This window comes from Poecilia latipinna, unplaced genomic scaffold, assembly GCF_001443285.1.
Source record: "Poecilia latipinna isolate Pla-1442-1.1 unplaced genomic scaffold, P_latipinna-1.0 Scaffold79, whole genome shotgun sequence".
NCBI classification, from domain to species: domain Eukaryota; kingdom Metazoa; phylum Chordata; class Actinopteri; order Cyprinodontiformes; family Poeciliidae; genus Poecilia; species Poecilia latipinna.
In genome coordinates, this window is record NW_015112695.1 from 389,922 (window position 1) to 415,834 (window position 25,913).

Sequence of the window (25,913 nt, forward strand, 5' to 3'; positions counted from 1 at the left end):
TTATGAAGTTTCATTTAGTAATTTGTAGCACTTCCCTGAGGTATGAATATGACCTCGTTTATAGGAGCTTTTTTTTTTTCTCTCTGCCATTCTTCAAAAGGGGAAAAACAAGACAGCATTTCATTCAAGCAAGGCAGATGTGTGTTGGTCTTCATTAGTTAGGAAATGGCTAAAATAAAAATAGTTACGCTCCTGAATGTGTCGATATCTGCAGACGGAGCTGTAACAAAAACCCCCCAAAAAAAAAAAAACAAGCAAAAAAAAAAAAAAACGATCAGTGGAAAACGAGGCTTGACAAGTTTACAGATCTTCCACACATCTTAACTAGAGGCATGAGTAATTGTGGAGGGTGCTGCTGTGTGCATGAATTCATACACATTATGCACATAATTATCCACCCATTTTGTATCCATTCGCTTACTTGTCATTAGGATTTCCCATTTGCATTGTTTACAAATTGCACAGCTTTTTCATTTCCCTCACATAAATATATAGAGGTTCTGTTTTTTTTTTTTTTTTCTTTAATCTTGATAATGAAACCCGCTGAGGCGCTGTGGATTAATTACAGACCCGCTCAGTAAGACACTCAGCTTTCTGTCTTTTGTTGGACTTTATTCCGATTTTATGCACGTTTTCATAGCAGGTGTGATTCCACCTGAACGCATTCCCTTCTGAGTGACACTCTGGCCCGTTTTGGCTCGGCTGTGTGTTAGTGGTTGGATTTTTTCAGGTGGCAGGTGCAGACCGGGTGACTGGAGCTGGCGCTCTTCTGGACCTCCTCCCTTTGCTTCACTGGTTCTTTGAACTTCACTTCCTCCCGCCTTTTTTCCACTTCCTCTGTGCCTCCGACCTTCCTGGCCTCCTGTCGAGGCGACGACCTGACGACGTCTCTTCCCTTGTCTCCCACCAGCGCCTTGGAGGGCACGCGCAGATGCTTGGGGGAAGCCGGACCCTGAACGTGGACCCTCTTGACGTGGTCCACGGCGTACGGTTTCTCCTGGAGCTCGCTTGAGTTCTTGCGAGCTCCGGCTTTACTGGCGGCGTACTTCCTGGGCGGGCTGGACAGGGGCTTGTAAGCCTCCAGCTTGCGCTTATGGCTCATGGCGAACGCACAGCAAATGATGAAGACCAAAACAATGAGAAGAGAGGTGACAACGATGATGATGAGCAGGTTCTCCTGCAGGAAGTCCACCACTCGGCTCAGGACAAAGTCTTTCAGGCGGATCATGGTGGTGGTGATGGTGTTGGTGAGGCTGGGAGGCGGAGTGGCAGCAGAGACTTCGACGGGCGCTCGTGTGGAGAAGGAGGTGGGGAAAATGAGCTCCAGCTCGGGTTCGTCGCCGCTGCCGTCCACAGATATGTTGTAGAACAGAGGACTGCAGCGGCACAGGCCGCAGCACAGCCAGAGCAGAGCGGCGCTGGAGACGGGAAAAACCAGCTGGGACTTCATCGTCAACGGCGGGTCCTACAACAACGGCAAAATCAGTTGTTGTTGTTTTTTTAATTTAAAAACGTACACAAGAAAACTGATTTCTAGAGTCAAATTTAAAGCAGTAAATGCAAGCAACACAACTAAATCAACGACGGAATTAAAATAAAAAAGGGTTTGACAAAAATCCTTAAATCCTTATTTAAAGAGCTTTAAAAAAAAAAGTTACTGAAACACTTTTAGATCAGTACTCAATTCTCCTGAAAATGGTGGACAGAACATTTGCGTTGGTTTATCCAGACTATATGACAATCCCGAGTATCTAAATGGAAGTCAACAGGAATTTCTGCCAGAAAATGAAGGAGTCGACAGAAAAACTAAGGAACAATTAAATCGTTGAAGGAAATGAAACACAAAAGAAAGGTGAGATTAATTTTACCCTCAGAGGGACAATGAAGGTCTAACGTGTTTATCTTTACTATGACCAAAGATTTTTACCCGCTATCATATAATAACGAAGCTTCTGTTTTGCTACCAAAGACCTAGATGCCTTGTGCATCTAGATTTAAATGTTTTTGTGAGACGTCTCTCCGTGAAGAACTCTCCCTCCATCTCTGGTGTGTCCGTGTTTTCTGCCTCTCCCTGCTTTTGCACCAGATCTATTTCAGCCGACTCCAGAGTAGCCATTACTTATTTGGGGTGGAGACGGCAAAGTTTGGCCTTATAATTTGTAAAGTAGAGGGAGGCCACCCATCCACCACACCAAAGCCAGAAGGAAGCTTTATTCCAGTGGGAGCACAGAGGCGTGGGAGACCTGTGGCTGTGGCCTCTATATTTACACCGGGCACCAGCTGGTGCACACCCGCCCACAGCAGCTCAGGCCCGAGGGAGATATTTCTGCTTCCAGGAAAACCTGTGTTTGTGAAACAGGCCAACTGACTGAATAAACTCCCCCAACCAAACGGTGCCTCTTGGGTTTTCACTGAATTTTCTCTCGCTAATAAGGAAAACTCCAGCTGCCATTATTTTAGCAACATTTTTTTCCTCCTAATCTGGCGTGTAATTATGAAGCACCAAGCTATGAAAACAAGCCTCTAATCAGCATCGCGCTGGAGCGAAGCTGCTGCTGCTCGTCGTGGCGCAGCAGTGCGAAGCCCTCCGCTGCTTGTGTGGTCAAACATGCAGTGTGTATTCTGCTGGACCACATGGTGGGCTGGGTATTCATCCTTGGATGTACAGCCATACATGACCGCTCTGCGTCTTGAGTCTGGCAATTACAGCTAAATTTACGTTTCCAAAATATCTCCACGGGGCTGAGATTACCACTCAGTCACCACGTAAGATTAGAACATGCAGAGATCAGATAGGACAATGCTCAGTTTCCTCAGAGTTCATTTAAATCTTCTAAGGCGCTTCCACGCCGTCACAGACGTAAGATTTACGCGACCGGTCGCGTCGTGTCAGTTGGAAAAGTTGAGCTTTCCATGTTTTTTTTTTTGTTTTGTTTTTTTGGCGCATTACAGCTACAGACCTGAAGAGTTATTTGATTTGGATTTCATGGTAGAGACAGACACAAAGTTGTGCATGGTTGGGTACTATAAGAAAATCATCTTTACGGATAAAAACCTAAAATCACATCAGGTATTTGTATTCAGTCCACTTTAACTTCCCAGATCGGAGTTGTAGATAGAGCCCAGCTCTGTGTAAGCTGTGTGCCAAGACAGCTGCCCACTTAAACTGAGAGGCTTAACAAGAAGACCAGCAACCAGAGAAGCAGCCACAAGGCCTGTGGTGGCTCTGGGGGAACTGCAGAGACCGACAGCTCAGGTGGGAGAATCTGTCTCCAGTCTTTGTGGAAGAAGAAAGTCATTTTTGAAAGAAAAAAAAAAATCAAAAGTTTTCCACAAGCCCCCAAGGGAGCACAACAGAGGTGTTGTGTTACATTCGGGGTCATCTTCTAGATGATCTTCAAGATGAACGTAGAGGGGCTAGAAAATCTAAATACTATTCAAAGGGCTGTATTTATAAAACAGATTTATCTGAAGTTTGTTTAATTTATTCCAGTCTCAATAATTTTACTCAGAAAGGGAACCGCAGCTTTTAGAAGATGTTCAATCAATTGCAAAAACATGAAACTATTTAACAGATGATCACTCTGGTTTTGTGCAAAGTACTTCAAAAATGTAACTTTAAAATTGTACATCAAGTTGAGAAAAAAACAACTTAAATATTCGGAGCACCTCTTGTGAATTTTCCTGACAGCGTCAGTTCTTTGGAAGTGAAAAATGAAAATCAGTGAAGCTCTAATATTCCCCAAAAGCAGCTTTGCATGATGAAGCCAAGTTGAACTTTTTTTTTCCCTCTTATATTTGTGATTCAAATTTTGATTAGGTTGAGATATGAACTACTTGCAGTCTTATTCTTGCCACTAATAATAATAATAATAATAATAATAATAATATTAATAATAATAAAAACATCACCAGCAAAAATATATATATAGATACATATACAGCTCTGGAAAAACTTAAGAGCCCACTGCACTGAAAGCCCTTGAAAACCTGGTTATTCTACCTAATATTGATTTCTGAACTCTTCCTGAGTTAAAACATTAGTGTTGTTGTTTCTAAATCAACATTAATTTGTTTTCTTTGCATTATTTGTGCTCTTAAAGCACTGCTTCTCTTTTGTTGCTTTGACCATTTCTCATTTTCTGCAAATAAAAACGAAATTTTTGCTTGGAATTTCAGAGACATGTTGTCAGCAGTTCATAGAATAAAAGAACGATGTTCCTTTTACTCAAAACACAAACCTATGAAAAGTAAAACCAGAGCAAGTGATCATTTAATTTTTTTCCAGAGCTGGATATTTATATATATAATTTTAAGCCATAATTGCAAAGTTTGATCTTCTGTTTTTCCAGTTCTAACATTTCTAACATTAAATGATTTCAACACCTGGTGAAAGAAAAAGAAATGGAATCCCAACTATTGGAGGACATTCAGTCAGTTGTAAAAAAAAATGTACAAAAAAAAATACTTTTTATGTTTGAAATTAAATGACACTGCACCTTTTCATATTAAGTAAACAAAGTTTCAATGAAAATTTCATTTACTGGTTCCTGTGTGAGTCTGATTCTAAAAGTGAGTCTGTACTTAAAACATTTTACTGAACTTGAACAAATTGCTGCAGCCGATGGACAGGAAACATGATCCCAGCTGGAGAACATTCAGTAGAAAGAATGGAAAATACTATAAAGCTCCTTCACTATGATTAATCAGAGCGCTGCTTAAATGTCTGGTTGTCTCAGGAGCAAGAGCGAATAATAAAAATGTTTGTTTCCTGAAAAACAAAGAGGACAACCAGAACAAAATCAAGCATATTTTTAGTTATTAGTTATACGGGTTGACATGTCGGTGTAAATGAGATGGGCAGATGGTTACTACCTTTCTCAGGAAAACCACAGATGGACATTGACATTTTAGACACTTCTTTAACTTTGTGAATAAGTTTCGCAACTATTAAGTATTTTTAGGATGTTGACAATAGATTTGCCACCAAGCAAAGAGCACCACAATATTTCTTTGGAAAAGGCAAAGCGACCTGACCTATCCTTGATGTGAGGAGCTAAAAGGCCCGTCTTCGAACATAAAAGTCTATAAAACTATCAGTAATTATCTAAAAGATTCGTTGAAACTACACACAGTCTGCAAATAAATCATCAGTACAAAACCTGAGAATCTGATAAAAGGGACAAATATTAAATTATTTAATACAGAGAAAAGATTTGCAGACCAAAATGTTGAATATGTAGCATAATAAATAGCAACAACTAATATCTACATATGTTTTAAATAAAATTGATGTATTATGTTAAATAACATCACATTTTAGTAAAGAAAGCAATTTTTTTTAATCTTTAAAAACACAAGTAAGCTTGAAAAAGACACATATGACCAAATGAAGCTACCGTTATCTGTGCTTGTAAGTTAAATATAAATGTTAATGACATACTTACAGAAGGAATCTCCTTCGTTTGTCTGACTGGGAAGCAGATGCAGAGCAGAAGGGTTCGGACTGATAAAAAAAGAGAAGAGACAAAGCAACAAGAAGGAGAGAGTGAGGATATTCCACCCCTCCCTGCTAAGTTATACTTAGATTTTTCACTCAGCTTTAAAATGTCTCCTCGGAGCAAAACGATGCCCAGCCCTCCATCCTCAGCGTCTCCTCCCTCGTTCTCAGCTTTCCATCCTCAGGATCCATCCAATTTTATGCAGGAGCCATTTTGGAATTTTACTTTCCTTTTTAAAATCAAGTCTGTCTATAATACTGATTTCTTATCTTAGCATAAAAAGAAGATTTTTTAAAAAAAATTTTTACATAATGTGTTTATTTCAGCACATTGCGTTTTTCTCTTCAACCCAAAGTTTGTCTGGCACTTTAACCCTAGCAGCTGCAGTGATGTTGCAGAAGGTGCGCAGGTCTCGTGTTTTAGCAGAAATGGTTATTTCTGGTTTTGTTGGGGCGAGTCTGACCAAACAGTCCCTGCCTCCCACCGAGTCCTTTCTAATTAAGACCGTGGTGATTACAGCCTTACTCTGGAAGGCAGCACAGGGAAGAAAAAGCACCAGTTTCCTCCCAAAAACACACCAAACTAAGTGAACATATAAACTTAAGGACCATTTTGGCGTCCTTACCTTTGAACATGAAAGGCTTTTGTTCAAAGCTGTTCATGTCCCTCTGATTGAAATTAATTCTTTCACAAGACCTCAACTTTAGGTACTGAGCAGTGATTTACCGCCTCGCAGAAAACGAGCCATTTGGTTATCAGTTTTTGCCTTTAGTTTAAAACACTTTTTTAAAAATATACTAAAATATCGTTTTAAAATGAAGCAAATTAGAAAAATGTTCCACATATTTGTAATTATCCACATTTAGTCAGTTCCATGTGGAAAACCATCTTCCGCTCCAGCTACAACTGAATGTGTGAAATGGGTCTAGCAGTTTGGCACAGCTGGAGACTGAGATCTTCGCTCATTTATTGAAGCAAAATGTCACAATTTCAGTGCAGATTTAGGTCTGGACTTTGACTGGGCCAAACACAAACTATACTCTCATCTGTAAACCCTTTAACTGTGGCTCTGACTGTAGGCTTGGAGTGTTGGATCTGCTGGAAGGTGAACTAAAACACCAGGCTCAAGTCTTTTGCTCTGTTCTTACCCAACTTCCTGGTTCACCGTCTCTGCTGAAGGGACGTAATCCCACATCATGATGCTGCCACCTCTTTGTTTCAACTAGGATGCTGTGTTCAAGGTGATGTGTAATGTTAGTTTTCCACCACACAGTCATGCGTATCAGCTACAAAGATTATTTTGGTCTCATCTTGCCAGAGCACCTTCCTCCATGGCTAATTGCAAATGCAGCTCTTCCATAAAGGCCAGACTGGTGGAGTGTACAACAAATATTACTTGAAATACGTCCATTTGAGCTGCAGATCTCTGCAGGACAGGTCGTCAGGAAATCTTTGCTGCTTCTGCGATTAATGCTCTGATTGCCCGTCAGTCTAGGTGGACGGCCATGTCGTGGTAGGTTTGCTTTAGCTTAAACAAATCGACATCTAAATCTTGAGACATTTTATAAACTACACTTCATCTCTGACTTGTCTTGTGTGTTCTTTGGTCATTAAAATGAAAGAACATACCAGGAGATTAAACACCTTTGCAAGGCCTTGGCAGCTGGTCAGGTCAATGCCAAAAGCCTCACTAGCCTGTTTAAATAAAGATTTTTTTTTTTTACTTTACTCATATTCAGCTTAACTTTCTAAATCTAACATTTTTATCATGCTCATCAAGAACGTTAAAAAAAGTCATCAATCCACAGTTTTGCCACTAGAGGGTGCTGGAGGTACCGTCACAGCTCTCGTCTATCCTCCCTCAAATTATTTATGACTCATTCTTTTACTCTAGGAGACGGATCGATGCTTTATTTACTAGTTCCCGTTTTACGTGTCCATTTGGCATCCAGAGTTTATTTTCATCCCAGGAATGGAAGATGGCTTCTTCGTCACAACCGGAGATCATCTGCAATGATATTTTGTGCCTCATAACTGCTGTCTAACATACCACTAACTACTTAATGGGTATAAAATGTTATTCATAATTGTCTAAAACATGCTTCATCAGATCCCAGTGATCTTATTTCATGTTTGTTTAGGAAGACAAGTAAACACTTTTGACAATACGGAGTGTGAGAAACGTCCTGCGGTGATTCAAACGGTTACAATCTGAAATCAATGCAGGCCTTTTCTTATCAAGCCCACCAATCCCACTCAATTCAAAATCAGCAGCGAGTTCATTTTAAAAATTCTTTATTAATTTTCTTATAATCAATGTCCAATATTTGAAGCAAGGATAATGAACAAAAGAAGCTGAGCAGACCTCACCGAGGCTTTCGTCCTGGTTGGTTTTTGTCTGATCTAGTTTCTCATTTTTCATATGCGATGGAGGTTCTGCTTTCCTCTTATGGTGGTACGGGGGCAAAGGTGCAAGGAACACAAAACAGGAGGGGAGGGGGAAGACGTTTAAAACCCATCACCCATACAAACACCCTCTTTAGCACAACCACAAAAAAAAAAAACAATGATTCCTGATCATATTTACACCAGCTTTCACTCATTTTTCTAAACCTTAATTACAAACATACACCTATCTTTCAGCGCCACTTCCACCTACATTATCCCTTTGGATTGCTGGTAGATACTAAAGTTTTTGCACCAACCATGCTATAAAAATCTACGGAGTGGCAGCCTCATTAGATTTCCTGTTATGTACAACTCGCTGCTCAAAGTGCATCCCGATGGCCGCTGACTTCCACGGCCGTGCTACAGCCGCAAAATTCTTGGTTTGAAATCAATTTAAAAAAGATTTTTATACCCGTACCAAGAAGAAAAACGCCAGAATGTCAGTGGCTCAATGCTCAGATTGAACGGAGAGCGAAGACGCTGCCTGGTGTACGTGTCGGAATGACTGGCAGGACTCGGTGGTGTCATCAGCACTTTAGGAACAGGGGGTCAGTACAAAGTATAGCACCTCAAAGTGGTTTTAAAATCCAGGCACCTTTCAATTCGTCCATTCACTACACAACCTCCAACACACACTTTCAGAGTTTCTTCTATGGCACTTTCAGGTCTGTACAGTGTTAATTAACAAAGGCAAACAACAGACTGAACCATTAACCCGTCTCAGCTTCCCACTGGGAAACTAATCTAAAACCTCAGAAAAATAGAGCTTCTTTTGGACCGCAACGACTCCAGTTGGACAATCCAATGGTTCTGGTATTTGGAATAACTACACTGATTTAAGGACAGAATTAACTCACAAGATTTAAAAAGTGGAAGTGCTAAGAGGGATACAAGCACAGCTGGAACAAGAAACAGAATAATAGTAAAAAAAAAACAGGTAAGCGGTATCCAAGCTGTTCGTTTTTTCCCAAATTATAGGCAGGTAATGGACCTTCATTTTGCTTTGAGCTGGAAACAAAGCAGGGACATCCGGACCCGTGATTTTCACCATGAACAGCTTCTTCTATAATATCCACCTTTATCATAAGATGCTCTGAAATAAATCAGTTTGTTGTTGGTGTTTTTTCTTCTCTAATTACACAGAAAACAAACTAACTACATGTGGGTTTAGCAAGACCGTTTACCACAAACACTGAGATTGGAAGCTGCAGGTCCTACAAAGACAAATCCGTTTTTGTGGCAAAGACGAAAGAAAAAAAGCTCTTCTTATTCTTTCTATGTGCAGCACATAAAGCATGAACTAGGTGACCAGAGCCGCTACAGCAGACCGTTTACAGAGAGAGGAGGCGGGAACTTTTTTTGGTCCTTTCATGATAAAATCAGTGGAATGTGATTTTCTACAAAAATTTCAGAGTTCATGTGAATGTAGCGGGAAGGAAAGGTATGCATGTCTACATGGAGGTCAATGGAAAAGAAAGCAGGGATAGATTTGTGCAGGTTTAACTAAGACAAGGGATTTGTCATTTGGGGTATTATCTCAATGTTTAATGTTGACTGAAAAACTGGGAGGCCTTTTCTTTAACCGGCATCTAAATTTCAATCATTTTACAGCTACGTTACCCGTTTTCATAGTAGTAAAATGATTAAATTCTCCTCTTTATATAAACGGTCCACTTCACCAAACTTCACTGTTTGAGTCTAAAACAGTCTCGCAGAAAGGGAAAGAAAATACTGTTCAGGAGGTGTAAACACAATTTAAATTTGGCAACATTTTCGTTTTGGGACACGCCAACACAAAACACTGGCACCTACTTAAAAATGAAGAGATATCAGAAAAAGCGGAACTGTTGTCGATTTGGTCAGTCTAAAATGAGACGAATTAAGACCTCTTTTTTAAATCAGCTAGGGGAAATAAAAGACTGAAACAGAATAAAAGGAATGTTCTTTTCATCAAAAAGCAAAAGTACTTTCTGCTAAATTTACCAAATCCTTCTTATTCCACCTGTGTTAGACTGAGGGTTGGGATCTGGCTAAGAAAAAGTTCATCTGGAATGTTGCTGGGGATCGTTGGCTGGCAGGATTCAGACCAAACGCCGTCAGAAAGACAGAGGATTACCGCTCCCGCGCACCCTGAAGTCCCCAGCTAAAGGAACGTCCTGAATTGTAGTGGGATGGGGGGATAAATGGCCCCTAAATGGCAACTTTGGACATCTGCTCTTCAAGTTTGATGATTCGCTTCTCCTGACTGCTGATCAGGTCCTTGAGGGATTTGATTTCTTTCAAGATCTCCTCCATCTTTGCCTCAGATTTCTGTAAAGAACAAGAGACAGATGAGAATCTTACAGTTTTCTATAAAAACAGGGCACCAATTTGGCTTTTTCAGGCTGATTTCTAGCTATCTGCAAATTAGTTTTACAAAAGATCACATGTTAAAAGAGAAAAATACTACAGAAAACAGCCAGTTCTGGATATATAAACGCTTTGAGTATTTAAGTCGTCCAGAAATAGTTTCAAACCAACATGCTTTTTTCCCCACCCAACCAAAGTTTCGGGGGGAAAAATATCAGTGAATCCAATTTTAAAATCATATATTTCTTCTTCAGTATACCCACAAAACTTTCAAATATTTTTTAATTACTCTTTTACTCCTCCAGACTCAAGGTGCAGCAGTTTAAAGTCACAGCAGACCAGACATTTTAAAGTGGCAATCTCACATTGGAAAACACAGAAAATGACATGCAACTCACAATTGATGGAGTTGAAGAAGCAGACTTGTTGGCAGGGCTCGAGTTCTCCGTGTTCTTGTTGGCCTTGCTGTCCAAAATGTTCTTTTTGACGACCTTGAACTCTCGGTTCTTGCCGGGGACGTAGCCGTTCTTTAGGGATATGAGAATGGGGTCTCCGTTCTTGCCCTCGAACCACTCCTCCGCCTCCAGGGCGGGGTCCGGTCCCGCTGTGTCCGGGTACAAGTCGTCCTGGAACAGGTCCGACTGGCAAAGAAGGACACGATATTAAAAACTTCACCTACGACAGGACCAACACACAACGACAAAGAAGATTTTAAGCCAACTTGGTTGTGGACTCACCTTTCTTGGTACAGTCATCACAATAGGCTCACACTTCCTTTCATGCAGTTTATAGAACCTGACAACACAAATACACACTGCTTTATTCACAGTCCAGTGCTTAACATGACAGCATACACCATGATTTGGAATTAAGTGCATCATTATGACTTTACTGCCTCCTAGTGGTGAAGTCAGTAAGTGGCTACAGCATTGAATGAGGTTATGGAAAGAACACGAGGGATGTCCTTCCTCCCATCTTTGCTTACCTTGCAATTTCACACTTATTGACATCAAGGCCTCTCTTGGGCATGTACCCCATGCCCCTCTGTGGCTCTTTGCTCACAAAGGTGTTCAGGAAGTGAACGTACGGAGCCTCATCCGTGATCTCAAAGTAACGAATGCTGCTGTCACCCTGCAGGGGAATAAAGCAGCTTGTTTATTCCTGCTGCTTAAAAGATAAAATCTTTTCCTGCTAATCTAATAATGTCAGTTATGCGAGTAACCGATGGCTGAAAAGGAAAGGCACCTTTCCACAGAGGTAAACAACATTGGTGTCTGGATCATAGAAGGGCAGCAGCACCCCATTGCTCGTGTCCATCTCGTTGACGGTCATCGGCTCCTCCATGTTTTGCTGGAGAAACAGGAAAAAATTATATATAGTCAGAGCTTTACGAAACAAAGCTGTTTAGGATCCTTCTGATTCTTGAGGGACACACAAGAGAAGGACTTTGCATGTGTGGGGTCTGGAGGGGACATGAAACAACTCACCGTATTCCAGAGAGCCAGCTGCCTCTCACTCATTCGACTGAAGCCGGTGGTGAGGATGTCGCCGTTGGAGAGGAAAATGGCCCTCATGGGTCGAGCGCCCTCGTGTGCCTTTTCCTTCTCCTGCAAAGCACAAAGAGGCGCTTATTGAGGATACCATTATCACCAGTTTGTGTTACTCTATGCTACATGATCAGAGTGAAAAGTGTTCCTACATATTTCTCGTTTTAAACATTTTCTGATTGTTCCAGAATCAAATTTCAAGACTTTTTCTAGGCATTTGATTATAACGTATTCAAATTAAACTGCTTTAATAGTTTCCTTATCTGCAGATTCCACAGATCATGAAGCACAATAAAAATGGCTTCTAATTTGGTTGGTTTTAGCACATTGTGCTGCTTTACCAGCATCTGGACTAACTTCATAGCTCCTTTCAAAATCTGCAATCCTCTACTTTTCAAAAAATTTTGAGAATTTCAATGTCAAAAAAAAAAAAAAAGCATCTGACAGTTAATTTGGATTCTTTAAAAAATAATTTACTAATTGTGATGCCTTTCCCAAAACAACAGTTTTCATAGGCTGTTGTTTTAATCAGACTGCAGCTAAACCTGAATTTAAATGCGTTTGAAAAAAAAAAAGAAAAAAAAATCACCTTTTTTGAGTTTTGAATGCATGTGCATAAAGTCAGGAAGTTGAAAACCAAAATTACAGAAAATGATATGCTGATTGTACAAAGTTAAAACCAAGGTGTGATGTGGTTGTCATTTCTCCAAATGTATTCATTTGTTGTCTCCAATCAGGCTCTTGATGTTTGCAGCAATCAGAACACCACCTAGTTTTAGCATAATTGTGCAATAAAAATAAATCTGCACTCGGTACCACAATAACTAGAAACAACCCAGTTTTAATGCATTTTTAAAATCCACTTCTTATTACCCCTGATTTTGGGCAAAATAAACAGACGGAACAGTTTATCTGGAAGTGGCTTACAGCAACAATGGTCTCCTTGCGGGGATCGATGACACGGATTGACTTGTCCTTGCAGGAAGTGCAGATAAGGCTACCGTTGCGGTTCCAGCTCACATTGTAAATGACATCAGGGTGCATGTCCTCCAAGGAGATCATGGCCTCTCCTGTGCCCACATTCCAGATGATTATCTGGTTGTCGCAACCTGGTGAGAGCAGCGATAAATCAGACAACATACAGAAAGGGTTATTGCTGTGATATTATTGTTAAACTTAAAAAGCTGAAGACAAATGCAGGGCTCTTACCGGCACTAAGAAGGACATTTCGTGCCGTTGGGTGCCATGTGATGATTCCCACACGCTTTGAGTGGCCTTCCAGAACCACCACTGGTTCAGACATGGAGGTCACGAGGCCATTCTCAGGAATCTGCCACACCTACAACGGACAAGGATATGAATGAGGCTCAGAAGAAAAGCACACCCACCAAGAGCCGTTCTGGATTAAAATACATTTTTAGTGCGTGTAAAGTCCAGGTTATATTGTATCACTAAAACTAATGACACACTTTCCTTTAAATATACATGATCTTTAATGACATCCCAATCTTGATAAGGAGGCTTTAATATAGAGTCAGCTCAGCCTTTGCAGCTAAAACGGCCTCAACTCTTCAGAAAGGCTTTCCACAAACGTTCGTGGGGATATCCATCACAAAGTTGTATAACTGGGTTGAGGTCAAGCTTCTGTGAAGACCAGTAAAGTTCCTCCACACCAAACGTACACAATGTCCTTATGGACCAAATCAGGCAAGTTATCCAATGTGGTTTTGTGCGCAGTAGTATTAAGAGTTTCCTGTAACTTGAAGCGTGCCTCTGAAAAAAATGCAGCCTAAACCATAGTACCACCTCTAAAATCTAAACTTGGCACAATGCAGTCAACTAAGAACTGTTGAATTTTAATTTCTTTTGGGATTAATAAAGCATTTTTGTTCCGAATTGGAAACCAGCACTAAGTGTATCCTGCTTCAGAGTCTAGCAGTGATGCTACTTTGATTTGCAAGAAATTCCTATTCTAGAAAGCTCTCGATACCCTGCTTTGAACTAATCTGAAGATCATGTTAAAGTTGGACTTTTGTAGTTACCTCAACATGTGCTGTCCTTTGTTTTGTTTTCGGTTTAATACAGAGAAAAGTTAATGAAAAGATTAACTGCACAGGTTGCATCTCATCCTTCACTGACAGCAACCAGCATGGAATTGACTCAAGACAGCGTTACTGGCTATAAATATCCTAAATATTATTAGGAACCTGCAGGGGGCAGCATTGACCAAGACATGGGGTAAAGTCACCTTAAAGGGAAGTACAACACCAAAGCAGCAGAAACTTAATGTATGAAATGCTCAATAAAAACAACAAAAAAACAAATAAATATTGAAATCAACTGCACAGAAACAAGAGATTAAAGTGTTATGCCATGGAACAATGATCTAGAATCACAGAAAATAAAAAGGCACAACAAAAATGTATTTTAATTTTAAAAAGCATGAAAAAAAATGTAATGCTACAGAGAAAGTTATCCTCAACATTATCAAAAGATCCCAAATTTTATGCACTTTTCTTCAACTTTAATAGCTGGTATGTTCCATCTGTGAAAACTAATCTCTGCATTTAACAGCCCAAATAAGGACATGTGGAGGAAAAAGGAACAACAGTCTCAAAAGAAGTCAGTGACCTCAGCTCAATAAACAGCTAAATCATTCCCCTCCTCTGATTCCTATAACACATATTTCAGTCTAATCTAATCCAGAGTGTGAGGCCTGCACCCACCTCCGAGCTACAGCCAGGCCTCTTCCAATAAAATAAAATAAAAACATGCAAACTTTAATCACTCATTGACCAAATTTTGAGCATTACAGTTTTCTCACTATTAAGATGCATGATTTTAGGTAGAACAGGGAAGGTAAACCTTACCATCACTGTGCAGTCCTCAGAGCCGCTGGCAATGACCTGGTCGTTGTGTGGGCACCAGTCGATGTCCAACACAGGGCCTGTGTGACCACATACTGTTGGGTAGGATTTGTCAATGCGTCCTGACTGTAAAGATAAACAGAACAAGATTAGTCTGAATCAGGTCTGTGTTTTGAAACAGGACAATTCTTCTTCCCAGCTACAGGAAGAAGCGTTCACATACAAAGCTGGATTCTTCCAATGTAAAAACAATAGATGAGTGACATGAGCAAGAAATAAAGGAAATATTCTGAATGTTGTCCAACAAAGAACCAAAATAATGTTAATAAAAAAACAAAAAAACATGCAAATCTTTTTCATTCAAAACAACAACAAAAAAAAAAAAAACCTCCCCAGTGTTTCTGGAGCTACGCAGAAGTAAACTCCGATTAGATTCAGCTCCAACATCTAAGCCATTGTAATTAAAGAACGTCATTAGTGGTGATGTCATGCCAAGACTTAGTTTTACATTTAAGCTAGAAACCCTAAATCAAGCAATGAACTGTGGCCTTTACATAATCTACTTATGCAACTCGTAAACTAAACGGATGGAAACTTCTGACATACAAACACAAAGCTTTATTAGAGACAACAGGTTCTGACACGTTCTCTCCAAATACTAAGCTACCTTAGCGAGCCTTTAGGTTAATATCTCGGGTGTCTAAGACACACCCTAGTCTGCGTTTACTTTCAGTACCACCACAGGGCCAGATGATGTCACTTGCTGAGCAGCCCTGCAGCAGCGCCTCTATTTAAAGCTTAACAGTCTAATAGCAGAAACAGTCTCGCACTGCCTGCAGACACTCCACCATCGTACCAGGAAAGACTGAAGGATAGCTATTAAAACTTAAAAACTGAATATTATGTAATGGACAAACTAGAAACTGGTGAAGATTATTTGACTGGATATAACAGCAGAGCCAAGACTAATTTAGCGCCTATTGAAGTACTTGGAAAAACAGATCGGTTAGATGCACTGTAATAAATGGTCAGTGGACAACTTTGCTGTCCCATTCTTGTTTCACCAGGAAAAGCTTCAGTTTTTAAGAAGCACGGTTTGTATACTAGTCATGTCTGAATGATGCCCCATTCAAAAATAAAATGTGATGGAGGTCAAAAAAATGGCATCATAACCAAAGTCTCCAAAAAATATAACTTAAAAAAAAACAGGGGACCATAAAATGAAGAGTTTGAGAATAAATACCATCATCCTCCCACCTGCTTTAACTTCCTCCCATCAAAATACCAGGCAGTAAATGCCAAACAGTCTAAACTTTGTAAACACAGCAGAACTGAAGTGTTTGTCTCGTACGTTTGCCTTGTTTTTGTCAGGTTTAGTGGCGAGGTTTGTGAACAGTCAATATCTTGCCTCTGGTTGATAATTCTGGTTGACTTCACTTTAGATAACAAATTTTGCCAGGAGACATGAGCTAAATGATGAGTGGAGCCATTTCCAAAGCAGATATCTTTACACTACCACCACCTTAGCATGTGTCTATTATTTAAATAGAACTAGTTTTAGACTGAAGACTGGACTGGCCCATGTTCTACTGCAATACTTTTTCATGTAAAATAAATAAATAAATGCAGGTTAAGCAGACATTTTCAACTCTGAAGCAGAGTTAAAACTTAATCCCTGGACAAATACAGCCACCAAATCAAATGGCCTTCACTGCAACCATGTAAATTATAGTCAAATGTAAAGAGACAAACAGCAAAGGCTTGATAATGTGAAGTACTTAGAAGTACTTTGACATGTTTGAGATTTAAATTCTCTTTAGAAATGGTTTCCTCTGTCTAGCTGCAAGGCCAAGTCTCTCAGGGAAACTAATCTCTTCATCCAAAACAAAATTGATCAGAACGTCATCTTCTTGATCAAGATATTTGATGTATATTTGATTATCACATTTGACAAAATGAACCGTTTATCGCTTGTTACTGTATCATGTTTTTATGGTGTAAGGTTTGAACTGCCTTGTTGCCGAAATATCTGTACAAATAAACTTAATATACTCCAATTAAAATATAAGCAGCAAGTTCATTTTTACAGAATCACACTTCTAAAATGCCATCTATTTTTTATTTAGTTTTATATTTTTTGCTTTGGTTAAACAAAAGCTTGGTGCTGTTGGTGAAATCGTTTCCTTACTTGGAAGAAAATTATTTTGTTTCTAAATCAGCCACTGGTTAGGAACCTTGACAGCAGCGTTTTGGTTTTTGGCTTGACAAATAGTGGCAAACTATAAAGATCTGGCAGACATGATTCTGCTTGGAAACCAGCATGTACAGTTGGTAAACAAAACTTTTAACATATGAACATATTTAATGCAAAAATGAAAGGATCTTTGCATTAAATGTTATTTGCATTATGTTCTAAACCTTACCATGAACAAATCACACCCAGAAACCTACTCTGCCCTAGAGCTGGCAAAAAGCTAAATCTGACGCCACTGTTGGCAGGAATTTCTGATCCACCATTCAGTGTCAGATAACACTTGTAGTTTATGAGAAAAATGTGGCCTTACATGTAGCAGAGTTCACTGGAAATTCCTCTTTCAACAAATAAAACTTTCAACAAAAGGACGAGACTAAATCCCTGCATACCGGACATATTAGATTCTAATGTACTTAACAGCTTATATCAACGTATTCCTGTTCTTCCATTTCCTGAAGGCAACTGGAGCAGGATGCAAAGCAGGAAGGAAATGGAATGAACACCAGGTGTAGCGACAGAAACTACATAAACAAGTGTGAGAATAAATCCTCTGATTAAGATACTGGAGTATTGAAAATACAAAACACTATCCAAATAATGATATGGTGGATTGCGTTCAGTCTAGTTCAACATCCCTTAGAGTATCATCACAGTCTAACCAGTTCTGGCATGTAAGAATAATCAACAATAATTAGTACTGTACACGTCTACTCATCCTTCACATTGCCAAATACTTTAGGAACAGAATGTGCAGTGTCAATGAACCCAATTTAATTTCTACCACAAAAACCATCTCAAAATTTCGATGCTTTAGTCTATTGTTATCCAGCACATTCTGAAATGAAATGGAGAAAAAGCTGGACAAAAAAAACTTTAATCAGATATCAGATTAGACCTATTGATCTTCTCAAGAGGAGTGGAACCAAGCAGCAAAACCTTCCTCACCTTTCATAGCTTGGCCAAAAGCATCCAAAAATGTGTGCGTAACCAATAAGAGTGAAGATATGTCAAAAACTTCACCCTTTGATGCAACGCTGCAGCAAACGGGTTTTAGTGGCAAACACTAATTTGCTGTAACCTTTGAGGTCTGATCAGCCGATTCAGAGTTATGGCATTTCAAATTACAAATGCAAACCAATTTGTTTTAAGATTTATAATTCAACAGAAAATGTAGTGCAGGTCAAGGTAATAATCTGAAATTAAAACAATTCAGGGCAATTTTCACCTTGTAGTAAATGTAATTTTTTGAGGAAGCAAGGCACAATATTAGAAATGAACAGCCCAGAAAGAGTTGCCGTTTTTAATTGTATGATATTGGATCAATACAGACGCCACATATTTGGATGGCAAACAACTCAGGACAAAGGAGCATCGGTAAAGAAGAGAAGTTAAAGAAAAACTTACTGTTAAGTCAGGGTAGATATGAGATTCAAGGTCACCTCTGTGACCGCTACTCATGGTTATGGTAGGGCTTGGTAGCTTTATTACCGTTTCTTTAAAGGGCGAGAAAATTGGTTCTAAATTTGCTCGGCTGTGTAAAACAGCTTTATGCAGATTTTTAGCCGATCTTATTACTTCTGAAATCGTCGCCATGACTTAGGTTTTAATTAATGCATTTTACTTTTTTGAGGAATTTCCCCGTAACTTTGTAAGTCATTTTAAAAGCAAACATTTCTGAATGTTATTTAAACAGAAATAAATCATATTGTTTTGTCTGACATGATTTTAAAAAGCAGCTTTATTCTCACCTTTGCATTGCTGTGTTATGACTGTGGCAGGTTCATTGGGAACAGTTATGGCTCCTAATGCTATAAGCAGAGGTCATTTAACAATCTTTCCAGTCACATTGTACTTTATTCAAAAACTAAAAATGAAATGGGGCAAGTGTATAAAAAGCTGCTCTTTCTCTTGGCAGCCTGACTTCAATCGCTCGGCTGCATCACTACATTTTGTCATGTCTATGAATCTTTATTTAATACATGTTTACTAAAAGTGACTTGCAGATATCCTAATTGACCAAAATCTAAAACTGACTTTGCTTCAGTAGAGGACATAAAACCATTTGTAAAACTTCTTCTAGTTACCAGCCAGCCAATAGGTCTGCACAATATTAGAAAAAAAAAAATGGTAATACGCAAAAATACTGATCAATGTTGTGATATCACATGCAACAGATTCAGTATTGTGAAATGTTGAAATATTTCTGCTTTGGGTTTCATTCTATCCAGCCACTGTAAAATATAAGTAAATGCACAATTCAAAGTTTAAATAAGTATAAGTTGCTTTCAGCTGCCATCTGCCCTTTTGCTACCGAAACAACTTTGTTTTACTTTTTCTTTTGCTCAAGTGTCACAAAATAAATGACAAGAATAGAGAGTCTGGATGCATGTTATTTCAGCTAATTCTTTTTTGCAGTCCAAGCAATTTGCATATTACATAGTGTAATTTTTCATGCAATACAGTGAGCCTAAATATCTAAGGTTATCAAATTGTAAATGGTGTAGGTTTTTGAGTTTTCCCTAACAAAATGTAACCTTAGCTAACAGTAACCAGTGCTAAACAGGACCCTACCAGACTCTGTTAGTGAGTCACTTTCAAACAAGGTGGCCACCAAGTAATCCATAAGTAAAAGAATATCCAAAAAGTGAAATGCACTTGCACCTAAAAGCCATAAAGCAGCTACCCACACAAGATGCAGGGGCTACATGGTCACATACTGCAGCCAAGCAGCTGAATATCTAATATGTTCATGACTAAACTACACTTCCTTTAAGAGGAATGTCTGAGGCCTCAAAACAACCAGTTGCATGGCAACACGTATGGTTGCAGAAAATGAGTGAATCACAAGGCGATGGATACAAAGCACAGCACTGAAACACACACAGGGAAAAAAAACCATGAACAATATTCCCTCAAGGCAAGAGAGGACATTCTTTTCATTCAAATAAGAGGGCTGCACACTTCCTTTTCTTGCAGTTCAACATGTGATTCTCTCTCTCACACACACACACACACACACACACACACACACCACTGAAGGGTCTTCATGCATACTGTCCAGAGCTGCTCAGAGCTCCATGGAAATTTCCACTTTTACAAGCCTTCGAATGGAAGTTTAATGCAAACAGCCGAGGCAGCGAAGGTAAAGGTTACACCTGGATTTTTTTTAGCAATTTATGATCTGGCCTATCTTTATGATGGGGAACAATACCATGCAATAAATACACACAATAAAACTGCCTTCTACAAGTACCAAGCATACACCGAGTGGTGTATACTCCATTGTGCGACAAGAACAACTTCATTAAATTCAGAGAAATTGAGCCAAGAGCTAATTTACTGATTTGGAAGTACGTGTGGAACAAAGGAAAAATAATAAAGATAACTTTCAGTATTGAAGTTCTTCAGATAGATGCTGTTGAGAGAAAACCAAGTATGCTCCCGCTCTGCAAATATACATGCCACAGCATGTTGCTGCCAATCGGGGGCAGTCTCAACAACACAATGATCTTCAGTTTAGCGTGGGCTAGTCTTGGTTGAGCTGCAGATTCTGTCATTCTGCCGAGAAAGGGAGAAAACTCAAATGAGCTCCCAAGTAGGAAGGAATGACATTAAAGATTGAAAAGTTCTTCATGACAATAATACCAGAGTGTGAAGCAATCGTTTTGGTATGAAAGAAAAAGAAAAAAAAAAATCTGAAGAGTTGACGACACCCTGTAGGTGAGAGCAGCCAAAGTAAGACGTTTTTTGAGACGACATCTTAAATCTGTCCTTAGTACAGTTAGCATTACTAACTAATCAGACTGTGTATTAATTTTAGAATGGAGGCCTTTCACCGTTTCATTTCCAAAATTTAGCATGTTTCATAACAGAATCACTCGGTAGTAATTTTCACACTGAAGAGTGTTGTTCAAAGCAATACATAATGTTTCTAGTGTATAATGTGTGTAGTGAGAAGAAACAGGTCTTTAGTCGAGCTGAACATATTCAGATTGTGTCCGCCGTCTGATTTCTCCGTCCATTTCTAAAGGTAGCTATGTGGAAGACTGCATCTGAATATCCAGACGTCTTTCACTCTGGAATGTGAGATTAACTCAGACATAAATACACAGACTGCTAAGCTCAACATTATTTATACAAGTCACATATTTAGGTTTAAAGTTGCCTCTTAATTTACTGAATATAAAAGTTTTGCATTGGCTCATGAAGAGTCAGAACTGACTGATAGAGGATCTTCAGATTAGGGTGTTGGCAAGAAGGCCTTCCAGCATGAAAGACTTTGAGTTCATTAAAAAAATGTAAAGTATTAAAGTACAAGTCCAAACAAGCTGGTCAGCAAACACGAGGAGAGTTTGATTGCCACAATGTTAATTTGTATCAATACAATTAATAAGGATATACAGGTACATGACTTTTGACAAGATTTCTACATATTTTACACTGATTTATTTTATCACTTTGTATCAGATACAAACTTTTTGGTTGAACCGACTTAATTTTAAATCCAAATCTGCAAGTATGAATAATTGTGGACTTGACTATAACGATTTCCATGTCCAATTGTGTTGCCAGTTTGTTCAAGATCCAAGTCCTGAGATCAGACGGTTCATGCAAGTTAAATCTTCAATGAATTTCACATTCATCGAGTTCCTGCTGTATTATTGATCAAAAAGTTCATAAAGGATATTTGTACATCCACAGAGGGGAATGCCTTTGTGCAAATGTTATCAAAATCTATGGGCTTTCGCCCCATCCATGTGCAGACAGTTTAGCTAAAATTAGTCCACATTACTACAAATAATCTGGAGTTTATAAAAAAATGCATCTTATCTGTAAAACCGGACAGCCAGATTGAAGCAGTAATATCAATTCCAGATGTGTTTTGAAGTTGTGCCATTTACAGCATGCTTTTAATTAGACGTGGAGGGAGAGGATGAGGGGGGGGGAAACACACTGGAGTCTACACCTGTTTTTAGTAAAAATGAAGCAGATTAAATTCAGGGCTTGCTGCTTAAAAATAAATAAATATGTAAAACTTTAAGCCCCGACAGACTAAATTAAAACAACTATTTAAAAATCGGCTATGAACACAATTAATATCTTTCTGATACAGACGACATCTGACTTCAACCCAGCTCTATCATCTTGAGCGCTTCTCTCATTTTGGCCTATCCCAGTTTTCAGAATTGCACCGACACGGCATGAAGCAGCCAATGGCAGAGCATGAGGAAATGGTCTTGGAAGCCTGTCAGGCAGGGAGCAGTGAATGACCATATATGGTAAAATCTGCAGTCAGCAGGAATGGGCGGTAAAGGCAGAGAGAACTGAGCAATACAGAAGTCTTTAAACACAAACTGACCAAAGTATTGTGAAAGACGTGGGATATAATGTACATCCAAAAGGTTTATGCACTCAGAGGCTGAATGAAGCTCGGTTAGAACTAAAGATGGTGTGAAAGGACAAATATTGTGTCATTGTACACACACCCTGGGATTACTAAAAGCCAAGACTGAGCACAGGATGAATGGATCATTGAGGGACTGAATCCAAATCAAATAAACTCCACATACAGTGGATAACAGTGGGCACGCACACAGCATGGAAAATAAATGTTTCAGCTAAAACAATGTTAAAAATGTTCCGATGCATGTATAAATCACTGTCAATTGTTTTTCCCGCAGATTTAAATCAAAGTATTTGGAATAACTTCCCTTTTCCTATTAAGCACATACAGAAAGGAATCACCAAATACTTGCTAGTTGCCATCACTCCCACAACTTCCTTCATATGGAAATCAGGGAATAAATTAGCTGGTGTTCAACTAAGAATGAGAAGTGGAGATTCAAAGCATGAGGGACGAGAAAAGAAATCTGTTTAGCTGGACATCTGATCCCCCCCTGTGTGTGTGAGAGAGAGAGTGTACATATATATACTCTTGTTCTGACAGAATGAATAGCAATAATCATATCTGTGCCGAGTCGGGGGAACCTGCTGCATTAACCCACAGCCTAGGGAGTCAAACAAAGAGCCATCCCATCACAATATGAGGCTTCAAATTAGCTTAAAAAACTGCAAGTACCTCTGAATTATTGATGACACTCAAATTTCTAATAAAAAAACAAACAAACCAGATATATGAGAACATAGGAATGTAGAAAAACATTTCTTTAAACTCCTATTGTTACACCACAATAACAATGACTGGCTTAATTGTGAAGGGGGAAGGAGCATGATCATACTTCTAGCAAACTAAACCCCCAGCCCCTCCTCCCAATACTAAAATGCAATAATGACAAAAGGCTTCAGAGGGAGTAAGTGCAGGACAAAGGCCCAGAGCAGCTGGCTGCCTACAGAGACGTATAGCGGCACAGCACAAGCAGATGGGCCAACAGAACAGATGCATCAGAGATGGGAGGATTGCAGCAGTAACAGCACCAAAATAAAACAAAACCCAAATAAATCACACTTTCAGTTTTAAGCATTGATTATGGCTTACAGCTAGGGGGAACCAGAAACTAGAGTAACACTTAATAAAAATTCACGTATAATTTAACAATGAACTACACGATGATGAAGAAAACTCGACATGTCCATATTAACTCCTACCGCAAAGAGGGTAAAATGTGGAAGAGCAACAAAGTTGGGTTTCACAGAGTGCTTTATCAAACAAAAGAAAAAGAAAGTGGAAGAAAAAAGTACAGGAGAAAGTTGGCACAAGCAGCAAGAAAAAAACCACAGCCATGAGAGCATTGTGAAGCAATGCCAATTCACAGAAACACTCACAAGCTACAGACGCTGAATGGAGTCACTGCTTCAATGGCCACCAAACAGCAGCCACATCCAGGAGACAATCGCAGTCGTGTTAAACCACTCCAGAACCAGAGATGACAACACAGGTCTCTATTAGAGCTAGAGAGTAAAATGACTACCCTGTTGCTCAATGGGTCAAAATTCTCTTTAGATGCAGATTTAATTTTCCAGCTGGACAGGCCACACTTCCAAAAGTACCCATGTCTGGTTTAATGCCCATCACTGTCCTTGTTTGGCCAGCAAACGCTCTTGCCTTAAGCCTCAGTCTCTGTGGGGATCAAGAGGAATATGAGATACAAGAAACCCAACAAGACATTCAAGCTGATGGCCACTATTAAAGCAACCCAGGCTCCCTGGACCCTCCAGCACCCCTCCAGGATGCTGCAATATTTTTTTTTTTTTTGATTGATGCAGCCTAAAATTACCGATTTTGTGGCACCTTTTTCAAAAAGCTGTAGTCAAAGTTAGATTTTTTCTTAAACCTTTGTTTAGCCAGGATAAAACCCTGAGAGATCAAAGATGTCTTTCACAAGAGTGTCCTAGCATATAGTTAAAACAGTTAGTTACAAGCTTCATCTTTGCCATAATATGGTATTACAAAAAAAGTTGAAGTTGTTGCACATAACCTCCTCTTTTCTTCTCTTTCTCTCATCAATTATAATCCCTCCTTACCTGAGAAGACCCTGCATCATCGTCCTGCTGCTGGCCTCTGGTCTAATGTCCCCTCCCTCACTGATCTCTCTATTGTGACAAACTTTTCTGTTAATTATGTAGAAAGCAACAGAGGGCATAACTTCTCTACAGAAATTAAAGAGGATTGGGTTTATTCCTGGCATTAAGAAGCAAGGGGTGTAAAATAGATAACATTTAGTATTCTTCTTAACCAGCTTAATATTATAAACTAAAATAGATGAATGATTTAGCCAATATTTGCTGCATGTAGCAGCATTACTCAGCTTACACAGTTTGTTTGGAAGAAAACAAGCTGGAGGTCTCCCTTCGCTGATCAGATCCACAGTATAACCAGCGTCAGACTGTGAACGCTCGCGGTGCGTTTAAAGACGCCTCGGACGTTGTGAAACAGGAAATTAAATCAGAAATTATCTACCTGGTTAAAATTTAGCTGAGTTGCAGTGATTGGTCAGAAAAGAAGGAAACGTTAAGGTGACTGGTCAGATTTGCACAAGAGATGGCGAAAATTGCATGTACGCGCAAAATTTGCAAATGAAAAATGAATTTGTGTCAATAGTTGTGATCGCAACATTGCAACTTCCTGGAGGGACCTCATCACAACCACAGGCTGATCGAATCCACATCACAATCCACCGTGTGGGGGTAAAAAATTAATCAGACATAAACTACCCTGCTGCTGCAGTTCATCACTTAAAACACACACACACGCGCACACACACACACACAGAAATTGTACGGTGTTGCTGCTGTGAAGTTTTGTTAACAGTACAAAAATATGTTTTGCAAACGACGAGGAAGTGACTTTTACATTTTCTATTTTTATAAAGGGTGAATTTCCATTTAGTTATTAGTTTTCTCCTAATCAAGGAAGTTAAAACATGACCACTGTAATAAAATATGCAAAAATGAGGTTGTAGCTATAAAAAATGTCACAGCATCAACTCTTGTAGAATATAACTCTTGGTATTGGCAGGATAATGTGCAGGGAATCCATATAAAATGAATTACTTCAATTTACATTTTTATAAAATTCTGGTTTCCTGAAAATGAACTTTTGGTTTATTGGAACATAACACACACAGAGTCCAGGTTTACAAGAGTAATTCACTGTTTTTACTGCTTGCAGGAACAGTTTTTGTCCCACTTCAGAGCTGTACAGCCTCCTGATGCTACATAGTTTTTTTTCCAACAAACTTTTTATAATTCAGAAACCTATTTAAGAATTGTACAAAGATAAAAGGCTGAAATGATCTAAAGAACAAAAGCAAAAATTAAAAAGGGGAATCTCCATTACATCCAAGGAAAAAAACCTTTCCACTCGCCAAATTGTGAACCCGGTTCATTTGCTGTACTCTGCAAACTGTCTTAAGTCATAAAATACATACAAAGCTCTTCTGAAAGATAGTGTTCCCTTTCAGCTCCAGTTTCTCAATGAATAGGTCAA

The 25,913-nt window shown here is 39.2% G+C and overlaps 2 protein-coding genes across 3 annotated transcripts in view; both read right to left on the bottom strand.

Annotated features, from left to right (window-relative positions):
- Window positions 1-509: 509 nt before the first annotated feature.
- LOC106937247 (transmembrane protein 119a) lies at window positions 510-5,703 on the bottom strand. Its single transcript, XM_015018656.1, has 2 exons — window positions 5,448-5,703; window positions 510-1,465 (listed from the first exon to the last, which is right to left on the bottom strand). The coding sequence occupies exon 2, from the start codon at window positions 1,448-1,450 to the stop codon at window positions 710-712; it is 741 nt and encodes a 246-aa protein (XP_014874142.1). The 5' UTR covers window positions 1,451-1,465; window positions 5,448-5,703; the 3' UTR covers window positions 510-709.
- A 2,880-nt stretch (window positions 5,704-8,583) lies between these two features.
- The window catches only part of coro1ca (coronin, actin binding protein, 1Ca), a 32,076-nt gene continuing 14,746 nt past the window's right edge, over window positions 8,584-25,913 (bottom strand). For both annotated transcript variants that reach the window (XM_015018679.1, XM_015018689.1), the window contains exons 3-11: window positions 14,716-14,838; window positions 13,055-13,184; window positions 12,773-12,954; window positions 11,786-11,905; window positions 11,544-11,648; window positions 11,284-11,429; window positions 11,036-11,093; window positions 10,697-10,939; window positions 8,584-10,259 (exon numbers count right to left, since the gene is read on the bottom strand). In XM_015018679.1, the coding sequence (XP_014874165.1) occupies window positions 10,140-10,259; window positions 10,697-10,939; window positions 11,036-11,093; window positions 11,284-11,429; window positions 11,544-11,648; window positions 11,786-11,905; window positions 12,773-12,954; window positions 13,055-13,184; window positions 14,716-14,838 (1,227 nt within the window). In that variant the 3' untranslated portion in view covers window positions 8,584-10,139. The remainder of the gene's footprint in view (window positions 10,260-10,696; window positions 10,940-11,035; window positions 11,094-11,283; window positions 11,430-11,543; window positions 11,649-11,785; window positions 11,906-12,772; window positions 12,955-13,054; window positions 13,185-14,715; window positions 14,839-25,913) is intronic.